Here is a 13,838-nt window from a genome sequence, read left to right as displayed (position 1 = left end):
GGCGGTGGCAGTACACGCCTTTAATCCCAGCACTCGGAAGGCAGGGATAGGCGCATCTCTGAGTCTGAGACCAGCCTGGTCTACAAAGAGAATTCCAGGACAACCAGAGCTGTTTTAGAGAAACCCTATCTCCAAAACCAAAAAACCAGCTTTTTTCACAAATAATGATCTATGATCTACATTTGTTCTAAATAAATCTTTGTATAAATATGGATTTTTGTCAATAGTTATAAAAGAGAAGACACATAAATTAGGAGACATGGTCCTGTTTTCATGGTGGATTGGAAATTGAGGTACTTTGAAACTTTTTAGTTATAGCTGTCAAGAACAGTTGAAGATAGCTCCATGGTTGAAAGTGCTTGCTGTACAAGCATTAGGATCAGAGTTTATTTCCCATTACCCACATAAACCAGAGTAGTCAATAACAATAACCCCAAGACTAGGGAACAGAGAGGACAGTCCTGGGGGCTTGCTGGCTAGCAAGTGAGAGACCGTCTGTACACAAAGTGAGGCAGGAAGTCAGCTAGTGTTGCTTTCTGGCTTCCCATGTTTTCATGGACTCACATACCCATATACACGAAGGGGAAAAGAATGGCTGGAGGAGTAAGCAGGGGAGTTTACTATAAAAGCAAGCATCTGCCTTGCAGTTATGTTCAAAAGCTTGGTTATGACCAGGTGGGATGCTGTACTCTAAAAGTTGACAAACATGAAAAAGAAGGCAGTCTTGGTAAGAGTAAACTGTGACTGGTCCTGTTTGTTTTTCAGAGTCTACCCTTACTTGTGTCGAGCCTTGAAGACCTTTGTCAAAGATCGAAAGGAGATCCCTTTTGCCAAGGATTTTTATGTTGCATTTCAAGACCTGCCTACCAGACACAAGTGAGGAAGGAATCATTATGGGGTGAATCTCATGGGCCCAGTCATGCTAATAACTGTCTATATAATATAGAGACCACGCTTTCTTTGCTGAGTCTCAATCTTCTCTTCTTTCGTGTCTTTTGTCTTGAGTTTTCTACTTTAGTCATAAAAGACAAATTTGTTGCTGTAAAAATCTTTTTACTTGATAGTAACAGGATCGTAGTAAGTACTTAAGTACTGATGCTGTGAAGTACCTCTTGTTTGTGTCTGTCATTTAAAGGTAAGGTCTTGCTATGTAGCTCACGGTGGCTTCAAACACCCAAGCATCCAGTCTCTTCTTTGCATGTGCCGCCACACCCAGTTCAGATTGACACATTGAAGTTTTTAAACCTTTTATCCAGAAAATTTAGTTTGGAGAAACTTTTTTTCCCATGGAGATAGGATGGGCAGTGTGAAGTGAGGCAGATACTCAGTATTGTCAGACAGGATGTACCTGGGGGAGGGTGTGAAAACTAAGAATAGTTGCAGAAATTTGTGATTAAGGCCACTGATTGACAGACACATGCCTAATCCCAGCACTCAGGAAGCAGAGACATGTGATCTCCTTTGTGTTCAAAACAAGCTGGTCTACAAAGTGAGTTCCAAATCAGCCAGAGATATATAGTAAAATCCTGTCTCAAAAAAGAAAAAAAAGTAAAAGAAATTAATGAATTTTAGAACTTTAATGAATATAGAGTCTCAGTATGTAGAGCATCTGGCTTTGAAATCAATTTTTACGGGGATTGACTGTTTTTGCCTTCCTAATGGTTAAGAGCACTGGCTGCTCTTCCACAAGATCAGGTTTAGTTCTCAGAGCTCACATGTCATCTCAAAGCTGTCTGTAACTCTAGTTTCAGAGCATCTAGTATCTTTACACAAACTGACATACATGCAGTCAAAATACCAATGTACATAATAAAAATAATAATGAAAAAGACGCGTACCACCATGCCCAGCTAAGCCCCCCTTCCCCCAGCTTAAATACATAACATTCTTAACCATTAGAAATAATTTAAAAGTTTTATTCATTTGGGTGTTGTGTGTGCTTATGTGTGTTAATGGGTCCCAAGTATATACAATGCCCAGAGGTACTAGATAACCCTGCGGTGATGTGTAGTTGTGAACTGCCTGATACTGGTGTTAGGAACTGAACTGAGATCTAGAATAGCAGCAAGTACACTGAGGTCTGCAGTCCTGAAACTTAAGTATTTTTCACTAAGCTTGAGATGGCACTCCGACTAGACTGACTGGCATCAAGCACCTAAGATCTGGTTTACCCCTTCAACAACATGCTGTGGTTTCAGATGCATGTCAAGGCATCCAGCTTTTTTTATTTCTTTACACCTTTCATAGTCATGTTTTTGGGACAGTTTATCAACTATCTTCCTGCCCCTACCTCCTGAATGAGGTGGGACTAAAGGTATATGCCACCACTGCCCGGCTCATTTTCATTTATTTATTTTTTTTTTAAGATTTATTTATTTATTATGTATACAACATTCTGCCTCCATATATGCCCGCAGGCCAGAAGAGGGCGCCTGATCTCATTACAGATGGTTGTGAGCCACCATGTAGGTGCTGGGAATTGAACTCGGGACCTCTGGAAGAGCAACCTGTGCTCTTTAACTACTGAGCCATCTCTCCAGCCCCCTCATTTTTATTTTTTTAAGGAATTTATGTTACATAAATTAGCAATGGGCATGTTGACCAAATTATTCTTTTAGGGGATCCTATGTAATAATTTGTCTCAATTCTTTTTTTTTTGTTTTTTGTTTTTTTCAAGACAGGGTTTCTCTGTGGTTTTGGAGCCTGTCCTGGAACTAGCTCTTGTAGACCAGGCTGGTCTTGAACTCACAGAGATCCGCCTGCCTCCGCCTCCCAAGTGCTGGAATTAAAGGCATGCCCCACCACCGCCCAGCTTGTCTCAATTCTTTTAAAGCATGTTTATCATTAATCACTCCTAATAAAAACAGAAATTATGGACTAGAGAGATGGCTCAGCAGGTGAGAGTGTGAACTGCTGTTGCAGAGGATATGAGTTTGCATTCCAACACGAGTATCAGGAGGCTCACAACTGCCTGTAACTCTAGGAGGATTCAGTGTCTCTGACCTTTGAAAGCGCTTGCCCTCACGTGTACTTACCCACACAGAGACATACACTCATACATAATTAAAAATCACTTAAGACAAATAACTTAAAAAGGAAAATTTCTTAGGTTTCCTACACTAAGGAAATGGAAAGTGGGCTAGGGTTGCATGTAGCTCAGTGTGCGAGGTCCTAGGTTCGATCCCCAGAACTGAAGGAAAAACAGAGATGGAAAGGCCAGGGAATGATGACACATGCATTTAATCCCCGCTCTTGGGAGGCAGAGGCAGGTGGATCTCTGAGTTTGAATCCAGCTTGGTTTACAGAGTGAGTTCTAGGACAGCCAAGGATGCACAGAGAAACTGTGTCTTGGGGGGTAAAAAAGAAAGATGGAAAGGATATTAATCTATTAATGTAACACTTGTCTTCAAACAGGATTCGTGAGCTCACTTCATCCAGGATTGGGGTGCTCACCCGCATCAGTGGGCAAGTGGTACGCACTCACCCAGTGCATCCTGAGCTCGTGAGTGGAACTTTCCTGTGCCTGGACTGTCAAACAGTAATCAAGGATGTTGAGCAACAGTTCAAATACACACAGCCAAATATCTGCCGAAATCCAGTGTGTGCCAACAGGAAGAGGTTCCTGCTAGACACTAATAAATCAAGATTTGTTGATTTTCAAAAGGTATTTACTTATGTTTAGATCAGATTCATGTATGTATTTATTAGACAAATAGATTATTAGACTAGATTCACTGCTGATACCTTTTTTTTTGGTCCTTGTGATAGCTTGTAGATGACAGTTTTTAAGGAATTTATGTGTTAGTGTTTTTTCTCCCTTTACATAGTTTTTTTTTTTTTTTGATTTTCGAGACAGGGTTTCTCCGTAGCATTTGGTTCCTGTCCTGGAACTAGCTCTTGTAGACCAGGCTGGCCTCGAACTCCCAGAGATCCGCCTGCCTCTGCCTCCCGAGTGCTGGCGTGCGCCACCACCGCCCGGCTTCACATAGTTTCTTTGTTGTATCATGAGCAAGTTTTATTCCTGAAGCTGCTCTCCTTTCTGTGAGGGAGACTACAACTCTTTCAGAAGAACCAGAGATGGAGAAATAACCAGAATTTGAATATTCACATACCTGTGGGGGATTCTAGGAAAGAACATACAACAGTATGTTTTTAATGTGCAGCAAGTGTTTCTCCCAAGAGGACCTTTCAAAACAAGATTCAAAATTACAAGAATTAAGTCTTGGTTGCACACACATTTAATCCCAACATGGTGGATCTCTGAGGCCAGTATGGTCTCCATAGCAACTTTAGGACCGCCAAAGCTACATAATAGAAAAAAAAAATTACAGGTTTTCTTCTCTGACTCCTTGTCCATTGCAGGTTATCCTGTAACAATTGTCTCCAGTGTTAGAGTAGCAAGAACGAAGGAGAATGTAATTGTTCCTTAGGCTGGGACTGCGCCTCAGTAGATAAGAATGCTGATTTAGCTGGCTCACAAGCCTCTAGTCCTAGCACCAGGCAGCTGAAGGCAGAAGGTCAGAAGATCAAGGTCATCTTTCTGTTCTTATTTGGCCAGTCTGGGCTACGAGAGACTGACCCCCCCACCCAAAAAAAAAAATTCCCTGTGTTCCTGAAGGTACCTACAACTGTTTCTTTGCATTCCAGTAGGAAACATTCATTGACAAATATAGTTGTCCCCCCCATTAGAGGGTCAATATTGAAGTAGTTAGGTGTGGAGTTTTGTTGTGTTTTGGCGGGGACTTTGAACAGTTTCAGTGTGTAGTCCTGGCTATCCTGGAACTCACTTTGTAGACCAAAATGGCCTCATTGACCTGCCTCTGTGTTTTCAAAAAACTTCTTTGAGAAGTTTAAGGAGGGTGTGACATGGAGGAAATCTTTAGTCATTTTGAAAACAGGGAGTTTAGAGTAAAAGGTGAAGTTTTTTGGGTTTTAATTTTGTTTTGAGGCAGATTCTCATGTAGCCCAGACAGGTCTTGAACTCACAGTGTGTTCAAGGGTGACCTGATCTTACTGCTTCTAGCTGCCAAATGCTGGGATTACAGGCCTGCATCAACCCATCCAACTAAAAGTGAAGTTTTTGGAGGGGCAGGGAGGGTGGTTCCAAGGTAAGAGTTTCAAGAAAAGGTAGTCCTTCCCGACCGCCAGGCTGGCCTTGAACTCACAGAGCTCCCCTTGCTCTGCCTCTGGGATTGTGGGATTAAAAGGTACGCACCACCTAGGTAAAAGTGAAGTTTTCTGGTAGGGAGTAGGGTGGGGTGGGGTATTTTATTTTGTTGTTTTCTCGTTATTGTTTGTTTTTGATTTTTCGAGACAGGGTTTCTTTGTAGCTTTGGTGCCTGTCCAGGAACTAGCTCTTGTAGACCAGGCTGGCCTCGGACTCACAGAAATCCGCCTGCCTCTGCCTCCCAAGTGCTGGCGTGCGCTCTTCCAAAGGTCCTGAGTTCAATTCCCGACACCCACGTGTTGGCTCACAACCATCTGTAATGAGGTCTGGTGCCCTCTTCTGGCCTGCAGACATACACACAGAATATCGCACACATAATAAATAATAAATAAATAAATAAATAAATAAATATTTTAAGAAAAAAAGACCATCAGAAATCATAAATATATGAATTATAATTTATAACAGTAGCAGAAATACAGTTATAAAGTAGCAACAAAGATAATTTTATGGTTGGCAATCACTGCAACATGAGGAACTATATTAAAGGCTCAAAGCATTAGGAAGGTTGAGAACCACTGCCATAGAGGAATGTTGCTTACTGTTTTCCAAGGCTTGGTCATCATGGTTCTACAACCCAAGACCACCTGCCAAGGGGTGGCCCAACTCACTGTGGTCTGTACATGCCAACATCAATCATTAATCCAGAAAATGCCCCACAGGCTGCCTACCAGGCCTGAATGATAGAGGCATTTTTCTAATTGAGGAACTCTTCCCAGATAGCTCTTGCTTGTGTTAAAGTGATAAAATAACCAGGAAGTAGATGATGTTTATAAGTCTACATGTGGGTGTTAGGAATCAAATTCTGATCCTCTGCAAAAACAGTGTTCTTAACTACTGAGCCACCTGTCCGGTCCTGATTAATAGATTACTCTCTTAACCAGTTGAGCTATTTGCCTAAAAGGAGTTTTAGGGTGCAAGATTTTTGTGTGCAAAGCAGACAGTGCTGAACCATCTCTCCAGCTGTAATTGCTTAGCCAGTTGAACTATTTGACTAAAAGTAATTTTAGGGCACAAAACTCTTAATCATTCATGCATGTGGGTGTTTTGCTTGCATGTATGTCTACGTACCACATTCATGTAGTGTCTACAGAAACCAGAAGAGGACATTGGAGCCTCTGGGACTGGAGTTGCTGATGCTTATGACCCTTAATTCCTGCTAGGAATTAAATCCAAGTCCTGGAAGAGCAACCAGTGCTCCTAACCACTGAGACATCTCTTCAGCTTCTGTTACAACTTATTGAATGAATCTGTCAAACATCTCCAGGGCAGGGCCTGTGGAGATAGTTTAGTTGGTAACTTGTTTGTCACATAAACTGGGAGAGACATGTATTTGATCCCAGTACCCACATAAAAGGCCAAATGTGAGCCAGGCAGTGGTGGTGCACACCTTTAATCCCAGCACTTTGGGAGGCAAAAGCAGGGAGAGCTCTGTGAGTTTGAGGCTAGTCTGATTTACAGAGTGAGTTCCAGGACAGACAGCCAGGGCTGTTACACAGAGAAACCGTGTCTTGAAAAGCAAAAAAAAAAAAAAAAAGCCAAATGTGGTAGCTCTGTTCACAGGAGGCAGAAACAACCAAGTCTCTAAAGCTAAAGGGTCAACCCTTTTAGCTAAAGTGGCAAATTCCAGGCCAGTGAGACCCTGTCTTTAAAGAGGTAGATGGTGCCTGAGGAGGGACACCTGAGATAGGGCTCTAGCCTCCCTTATACACACACAAAGAAAAAAGTGTACACAGAGGCTGGGATATGTGGGCAATCATAGTTGATTTCAGTCGCACAGTGTATAAAGGCATCTCTTACTTTTGCTGGTGGTCTTGATATAGGTTCGTATTCAAGAGACTCAAGCGGAACTTCCCCGAGGAAGTATCCCCCGAAGTTTAGAGGTTATCCTGAGAGCTGAAGCTGTGGAGTCAGCCCAAGCTGGTGACAAGTGTGACTTCACAGGGACACTGATAGTTGTACCTGATGTCTCCAAGCTTAGTATACCAGGTCAGTAATTTGTTGTTCAGATATAACCAATCCTGGTCTGCTCCTCAGAATATTTGGCTTCTTGAATCTTCCGTGTGACATTTCTGGCTACCAATCAGAGTGAGCATGGAAGTATGAAGAAACTAAAGAACTGATTTTTCTATGAAAGGTGCTGCTTCAGCTTTGGCTTATTCAATAAATTAGTTCTTATTAGCACCTTTAGTATTTGAACTGTGAAATACCTTTATCTCTTACTGTTATAGGAGCACGCGCAGAGACTAACTCTCGAGTCAGTGGAGTTGATGGATATGAGACAGAAGGCATTCGAGGACTCCGGGCCCTTGGTGTCAGAGATCTGTCATACAGGCTGGTCTTCCTTGCCTGTTATGTTGCACCAACCAACCCAAGGGTGAGTTTTATTTTTACTTATTTGTTTGTTTGTTTGTTTGTTTACTGTGCTAGGAATTAAGCACAGGGCTTTGTGCCTGCTAGATATGAATTCGACTATATCCTTAACCCTAGTGGTGAGATTTACTAAGATAACAGAGCTTGATATAGCTTTTTGCTGAGGCTCATTTTCATGTCAGTGATGAACTTCCTATTATAGCTCAGAGTAACATAAAACAATAGTAGCCTTTGTTTTCCTCACTGGGTAAATGACAAGCCTCTAAATCCCTTTATTAACTGAAGTCTTGCTAGTTTAGGGACTATAGTCAAACCACAACTTTGACCTCCCGAGCAGTTTCATTCTAATGAAAGTGAAATTTCTTTTCCTTTACATTGTTTTAGCTCTTTGTAATGTTTTTTGTTTTGTTTTTCTTCTACTTCTCAGTTTGGAGGGAAAGAACTCAGAGATGAGGAACAGACAGCTGAGAGCATTAAGAACCAAATGACAGTGAAGGAATGGGAAAAGGTGTTTGAAATGAGTCAGGACAAAAACCTGTACCACAACCTCTGTACCAGCCTCTTCCCTACTATCCATGGTAAGAACTGTTTGTAATAGAAACTTGGATTCAGTAGGAGACTTTCCATGGGTGGTACTGGTTCAGGGATCTTTATATTGGGACTGAAGATCACTGGGTGCTCTTATGGAGAACCTGAGTTTCATTCACAACACCCATAGAGAGGCTCACAACTGTCTGTAACTCCAGTTCTAGGAGATCCAGTGCCTTCTGGCTTCTGAGGGCACCAAGCTGCATGTAGTATATAGGCATATTTGCAGACAAAGCACCAATACACTTAAAGTAGATCAGGAGCTCAGATAACTTACCTTAGTGTGCTCATGGATAGCGGGGAGCTTGGACTCCTTACCATAATGTGTGATACCCAGTGGGCAGGTCTTCACCTTGCTCAGTTAGTTCAGAACACTATTGAGTTTTAGGTTGGGATATTTCGGGATGAATCCCATTATAGAAGGGAGAAGAGCCATGACTTCAAGATTTCTACAGAATTGACAGTGACTATCTAAAAGACAGGTGTTCCCAAAGCTTTGTAAATCAGGTTTCTCATTGGAGTACACTCCTATGAGTCTAATGATCTGTCAGCTGTACTTTTACTTTATAATGCTTGTGGCTCACAGCAGAATACAAGAGAGCAAGGCAGGGAGGAGGCAGAATACTCTATGTCCTTATCTTAAGCTACAGGCCTTTAATTCCACATAGTTATTTGTTAAAATCAAGTCATAGTAGGTATCTGTAGTCCCTCCTTGACTTCGAGGAAGAGGTTGACCCAGGAGGATGCATGTCAGTTTGAGTATAGCCTAGGCTATATCTATAAACTTTCTTATTTTTTAAAGAGTGTCTATTCATGCCTACTTCGAAAGTAGAAAATTAAATTCCATTTCCTTTATTTGAGACAAGTTCTCATTACATAGTCTTTGTTATCCTGGAACTATGTAGACCATGCAGAGGGCTGGAATTAAAGGTTTAATCCACCACAGCCAACAGGTTCCATCTCAGTTTTTATTGTTATTTTTAGGCTGTTCTTGAATTTGAGGGATTCCCTGGTCTCTGCCTCCCACGTGCTGGGATTAAAGATGTCACCACATCCAGTTAGGTCCCCTCTTAAAATAAGGAATGTCAAAGTCTTTGTGGACTATTTAAAACTCACACATCCTCAATACATTTTGTTTCATAAGTCAGTTTTGTTATAGAATGGATTTTTAGTTTTCTGTTTTTGTATGTGTATGCATACATGTACCAGCTGTCAACCTCCAATGATGTCCTCAGCAGTTGTTGACCTTGTGGTTTGTTTTGTTTTTGTTTTTGATACAGTCTTCATTAGTCTGTAGGTCTAATGTAATCAAGGCTGGCTGGTCAGCAAGCCCACTAATCTCTTACCTTCCTCAGCACTGGGCTTACAAGTGTGAGCCTAACTTTTCATATGTTTTTGAGGAATTAAACTCAGGTCCTCAGGCTTGCCTGGCAAGCACTTTACCAAATGAGCTATGTCTCAAGCCATTAATTTTCTTTTTTGTTGTTGTTGTGATTTGGTTGGTTGGTTTGGTTAGGTTTTTCAAAACAGGATTTGTGTAAAGCCCTAGCTGTCCTGTAAATTGGTTTATAGACTAGACTGGCCTCGAAATCACGGAGATCTGCCTATCTCTGCCTCCCAAGTGCTGGGATTAAAGGTGTGCACCACCATCGTTCAGCTTTTTTTAAGTTTCCATGTGATTCTGGTCTTCTGGCTTATGAAGCAGGGATCTTTACCATTGCTGAGTCATCTTACCATTCTCCTGAAAAATGATGTTTTTCTCTGGAACTTTTCTTTTCAGGCAACGATGAAGTAAAACGTGGTGTCTTACTGATGTTGTTTGGTGGTGTTCCTAAGACAACAGGGGAAGGGACCTCTCTTCGTGGGGACATAAATGTTTGTATTGTTGGTGATCCAAGTACAGCTAAAAGCCAATTCCTCAAGTAAGTGCCTACCTGAAGTAGTATAGTGGGAAAAGCAATGAGTGTGTGTGCTTGTAGGCCAGCTATGCTACTAAAACTGATGTCAGTGTCCGTTCCTGTTTTTGTTTTTGAGACAAGGTCTATATATGGCATATATCACTGTACCCAGCCTAGAACATTTGTAGTCATTTTATGATTGAGTATTTTAAGTGTTTCACAGGTTGAATTTTATTTTGTCTTTGATATGCTGGGATTTAGTCCAGGGCCTTGTATATACTACCCTTTAATCAAGATCCTCATCCCTAAGCTGAATTTTAGATATGAAAAGTGATAGTTATGTTTAAAGAATTCTATTTTTCTATTCACTGTTGTCTATTATGACAGCATTGTATTTTACGTGTATGGTTTTCTTAGACCTTTCTTTGCTACATTTATTTGTATGTGAGGTGCACACAGCTCGGAAGACAACATGCAGGACTAACTTCTCTCCTACCTAAAGTGGGAGAATTTCTTTTTTTTTTTCTATTTTCTTTTTGGTTTTTCGAGACAGGGTTTCTCTGTGGCTTTGGAGCCTGTCCTGGAACTAGCTCTTGTAGACCAGGCTGGTCTTGAAGTCACAGAGATCCGCCTGCCTCTGCCTCCCAAGTGCTGGGATTAAAGGCGTGCGCCACCACTGCCGGCGTCTAAAGTGGGAGAATTTCAATCCTTCCTGGGGATTGAACTCAGGTCATTAGGTTGGTCAGTAAGCACTTTTACCTATTTAGTCATCTTGCTGGCCCTTAGATCTTTTATATAGTTTTTTCTAGCGTCTTTATTGAAATGTAATTTATGCATCATGAAATTCATTTCTTTGAATTTTGCAAATTGGTGCTTTAGTATATCAATAGTTTATAAAGTTCAACTAAGTTTAAAATGTTACTGTTACTTAGAGGGAAACCTTGTGCTTGTTAGTAGTTACTTCTTTCCCCTATAGAAAGGTATAGTGTACTGCATTGTCCCAGTCTGTGTTTTTGTTTTTTTTTTTTTTTTTTAAATTGGCTCATATGTGGTCTTTAGAGATAAACTTGCACTTAGCATGAAGTCATGTTGGAATTTGCATCAGTATTTTGTTTCCTTCTCTGGCTAAATAATACATGACTACCACATGGTGTTAGCCAGCTTCCATCATTGTGACTGATACTTAAGGTAAGCAACCTAAAGGAGAAAGGATTTACTTTTATCTCAAGAGTTTTAGTCCACAATCACTTGGTTCCATTGTTCCTGAGGTGGTCAGGAAACAAAGTCAGAGTGAGGGACAAGAAGCAGAGCTGCTCACCTCAGCACCCAGGAAGTGGATGAAGACAGGAAAACAGGAATGGCCATGGACAAGGACCTTTCCAGATACTCCAGCAGTGACCCATTTCTCATAAATGCACCGTTTCCCCCATCTGCTTTTCACTACTTCCCAATAGTGCCAGTATATTATGAGTGCATTGAGGAATTCATTATCTTTTGATCAGATCAGATTATCATAATAAAATCACTGGGAACCACCAGCTACATTGAAGGGGTACTGTCCGTTTATTAATCAGTGAACATTGGCCTTATGTCTGTCTTCACTTTTATGCTTAGTGCTTGAATAGTGGTTTACAGATTTTTTTTTTCCTATCCCTTTTTATTGTTTGCAGAAACAGTTGGTGGTGTTTGAGATAGGGTCTCACTGTATAACCTAGGCAGGCCTCAAACTCACAGCCTCCTAAGTGATAGGATTAAAGGCATGTGCCCATCAAACCTGGCTTTTTTTTTCTGGTTTGCAATATTATTTATTTATATGTGTCTTGGTATTAGGTCTGTCTATAGTCTTTGGACATGTGCATGCAGTGCCCACGGAGGCCAGAAGAGGGCTTCATATCCCCTAGAATTGGAGTTTCAGACAGTTGTGAGCCAGGGTGTTGTTTCTGCGAATCCAGCCCTGTTCCTCTGCAAGAGTACCCAGTGTTCTTAGCCAGTGAGCCACCTCTCTGAGCCTCCCCTCCCTTTAGCATATTTTTTAATATTCTTTTGGCTACCATGGTTTCTGTGTTCAAAGACAAGAGGCTGCAGGATTCAGGTCCTTCCTCTCAAAGCAGAAATGTGAGCAATCATCTAAACAATTTAAATTGAGCTAGGACTGCTTTTCTTCCCTTTGGGATTTCTGTCAAGATGATCACTTTAGATAATTTCCCATAGTCTGTTTAATATATTTCTTGTCCTTCATGGAACATATGAATGAGCAGGAGGTGGATAGCTTGTACTTTTACATAAAAATTTGTTTTGTATTAGCCATTTTTAGGTCTAGTTCAGTGACTCTAAGTACATTCAGATTTTGTAATCACTACCACTCTGTCTTCAGAACATTTTTGTTCTTCTGAACAGAACCACTATACCTTGTTAAACGACAGTTCTCTAGTCCCCTCTCAAATAAGCACCATTTTACTTTGTGTAACCCTACTATGGTGTAATACATTGAAGATTCATCATGCTGTAGTGATCAGACTGCATAGTTCTCTATTTTATGCTTGTGCTGCATTTTGTTTTATACATAATGCATTGGTGGGCCTTTTGGTTGTTTCCATTCTCCCCTGTTGCAATAGTAATACTTCTCTGAGCATTGTTATACTGAGTATCAAATACTCTGCTTTTCTGTTTTGTTTTTTTTTTTTTTAAATATTTATTTATTTATTATGTATACAATATTCTGTCTGTGTGTATGTCTGCAGGCCAGAAGAGGGCACCAGACCTCATTCCATATGGTTGTGAGCCACCATGTGGTTGCCGGGAATTGAACTCAGGACCTTTAGAAGAGCAGGCAATGCTCTTAACCACTGAGCCATCTCTCCAGCCCCCTTCTGTTTTGTTTTGAGACAGGGTCTTATTGTATAGCCGAGTACAGCCTCAAACTCAGTTTAAAAAGCCAAAGGACATAGAGCTCCTGCCAGCTGAATTTTCTGGAACATGTAATGTGATGATGTGTTAATGAATCTTTGTACTGCTCTTAAACAGGCATGTGGATGAGTTCAGCCCCAGAGCTGTCTATACCAGTGGCAAAGCTTCCAGTGCAGCAGGCTTAACAGCAGCTGTGGTGAGAGATGAAGAATCTCATGAATTTGTCATTGAGGCTGGAGCATTGATGCTGGCTGATAATGTAAGGACATTGTACACTACTAACCAGTCAGAATACCCTTTGACTTGACAATAAAGATCTATTGAATTTATTAGTATGTTACTTAGTTTTATTAATCTTCATTGAATTGAAGCTGTCAATATTAAGTTTGTTTTTTGGGTTTTTATTTTTTTTGTTTTGTTTTTTGTTTTTTTTTTCTTCGAGACAGGGTTTCTCTGTGGCAGAGATAGCCTGCCTCTGCCTCCCGAGTGCTGGGATTAAAGGCGTGCGCCACCTCCGCCCGCCAGTTTTTTGTTTTGTTTTGTTTGTTTTGTTTTTTTTTTTTTTTTTTTTTTTTTTTTTTTTTTGTTTTTTTTTTTTTTTTTTTTAGACACAGCTCTCGCTATTCTGGAACTCAATCTGTGAATCATACGGGCCTTGAACTCTGCCTGCTCTGCCTCCCTAGTGGTGGGATTAAAGGCTGGTGCCACTTCACCTGCCTGAAACTGTCACTATTTAACACTTTCTGAACATACCTAGAATGTGTTGATTGCTTTGACTAGACATACCAGTTTTTTTTTTTTTTGCAGACTCTGACATCTCTAAATAGGTCCATCCATGGATACAT

General features: G+C 40.9%; 1 protein-coding gene across 1 annotated transcript in view; it reads left to right on the top strand.

Moving 5' to 3' along the window:
• Positions 1 to 13,838, top strand: part of Mcm6 (minichromosome maintenance complex component 6) — a 32,376-nt gene that overhangs the window by 5,426 nt on the left and 13,112 nt on the right. The window contains exons 3-9 of the mRNA XM_041648516.1: positions 766 to 876; positions 3,415 to 3,664; positions 7,051 to 7,216; positions 7,459 to 7,604; positions 8,028 to 8,178; positions 9,969 to 10,110; positions 13,111 to 13,252. Coding sequence (XP_041504450.1) covers positions 766 to 876; positions 3,415 to 3,664; positions 7,051 to 7,216; positions 7,459 to 7,604; positions 8,028 to 8,178; positions 9,969 to 10,110; positions 13,111 to 13,252 — 1,108 coding nt within the window. The remainder of the gene's footprint in view (positions 1 to 765; positions 877 to 3,414; positions 3,665 to 7,050; positions 7,217 to 7,458; positions 7,605 to 8,027; positions 8,179 to 9,968; positions 10,111 to 13,110; positions 13,253 to 13,838) is intronic.

This window comes from Microtus oregoni, unplaced genomic scaffold, assembly GCF_018167655.1.
Source record: "Microtus oregoni isolate MIOR12 unplaced genomic scaffold, Mior012 000003F_ref0000135, whole genome shotgun sequence".
NCBI lineage: Eukaryota > Metazoa > Chordata > Mammalia > Rodentia > Cricetidae > Microtus > Microtus oregoni.
The sequence above is the reverse complement of the archived record's forward strand: the minus strand, read 5'-3'. Positions and strand labels throughout refer to the sequence as shown.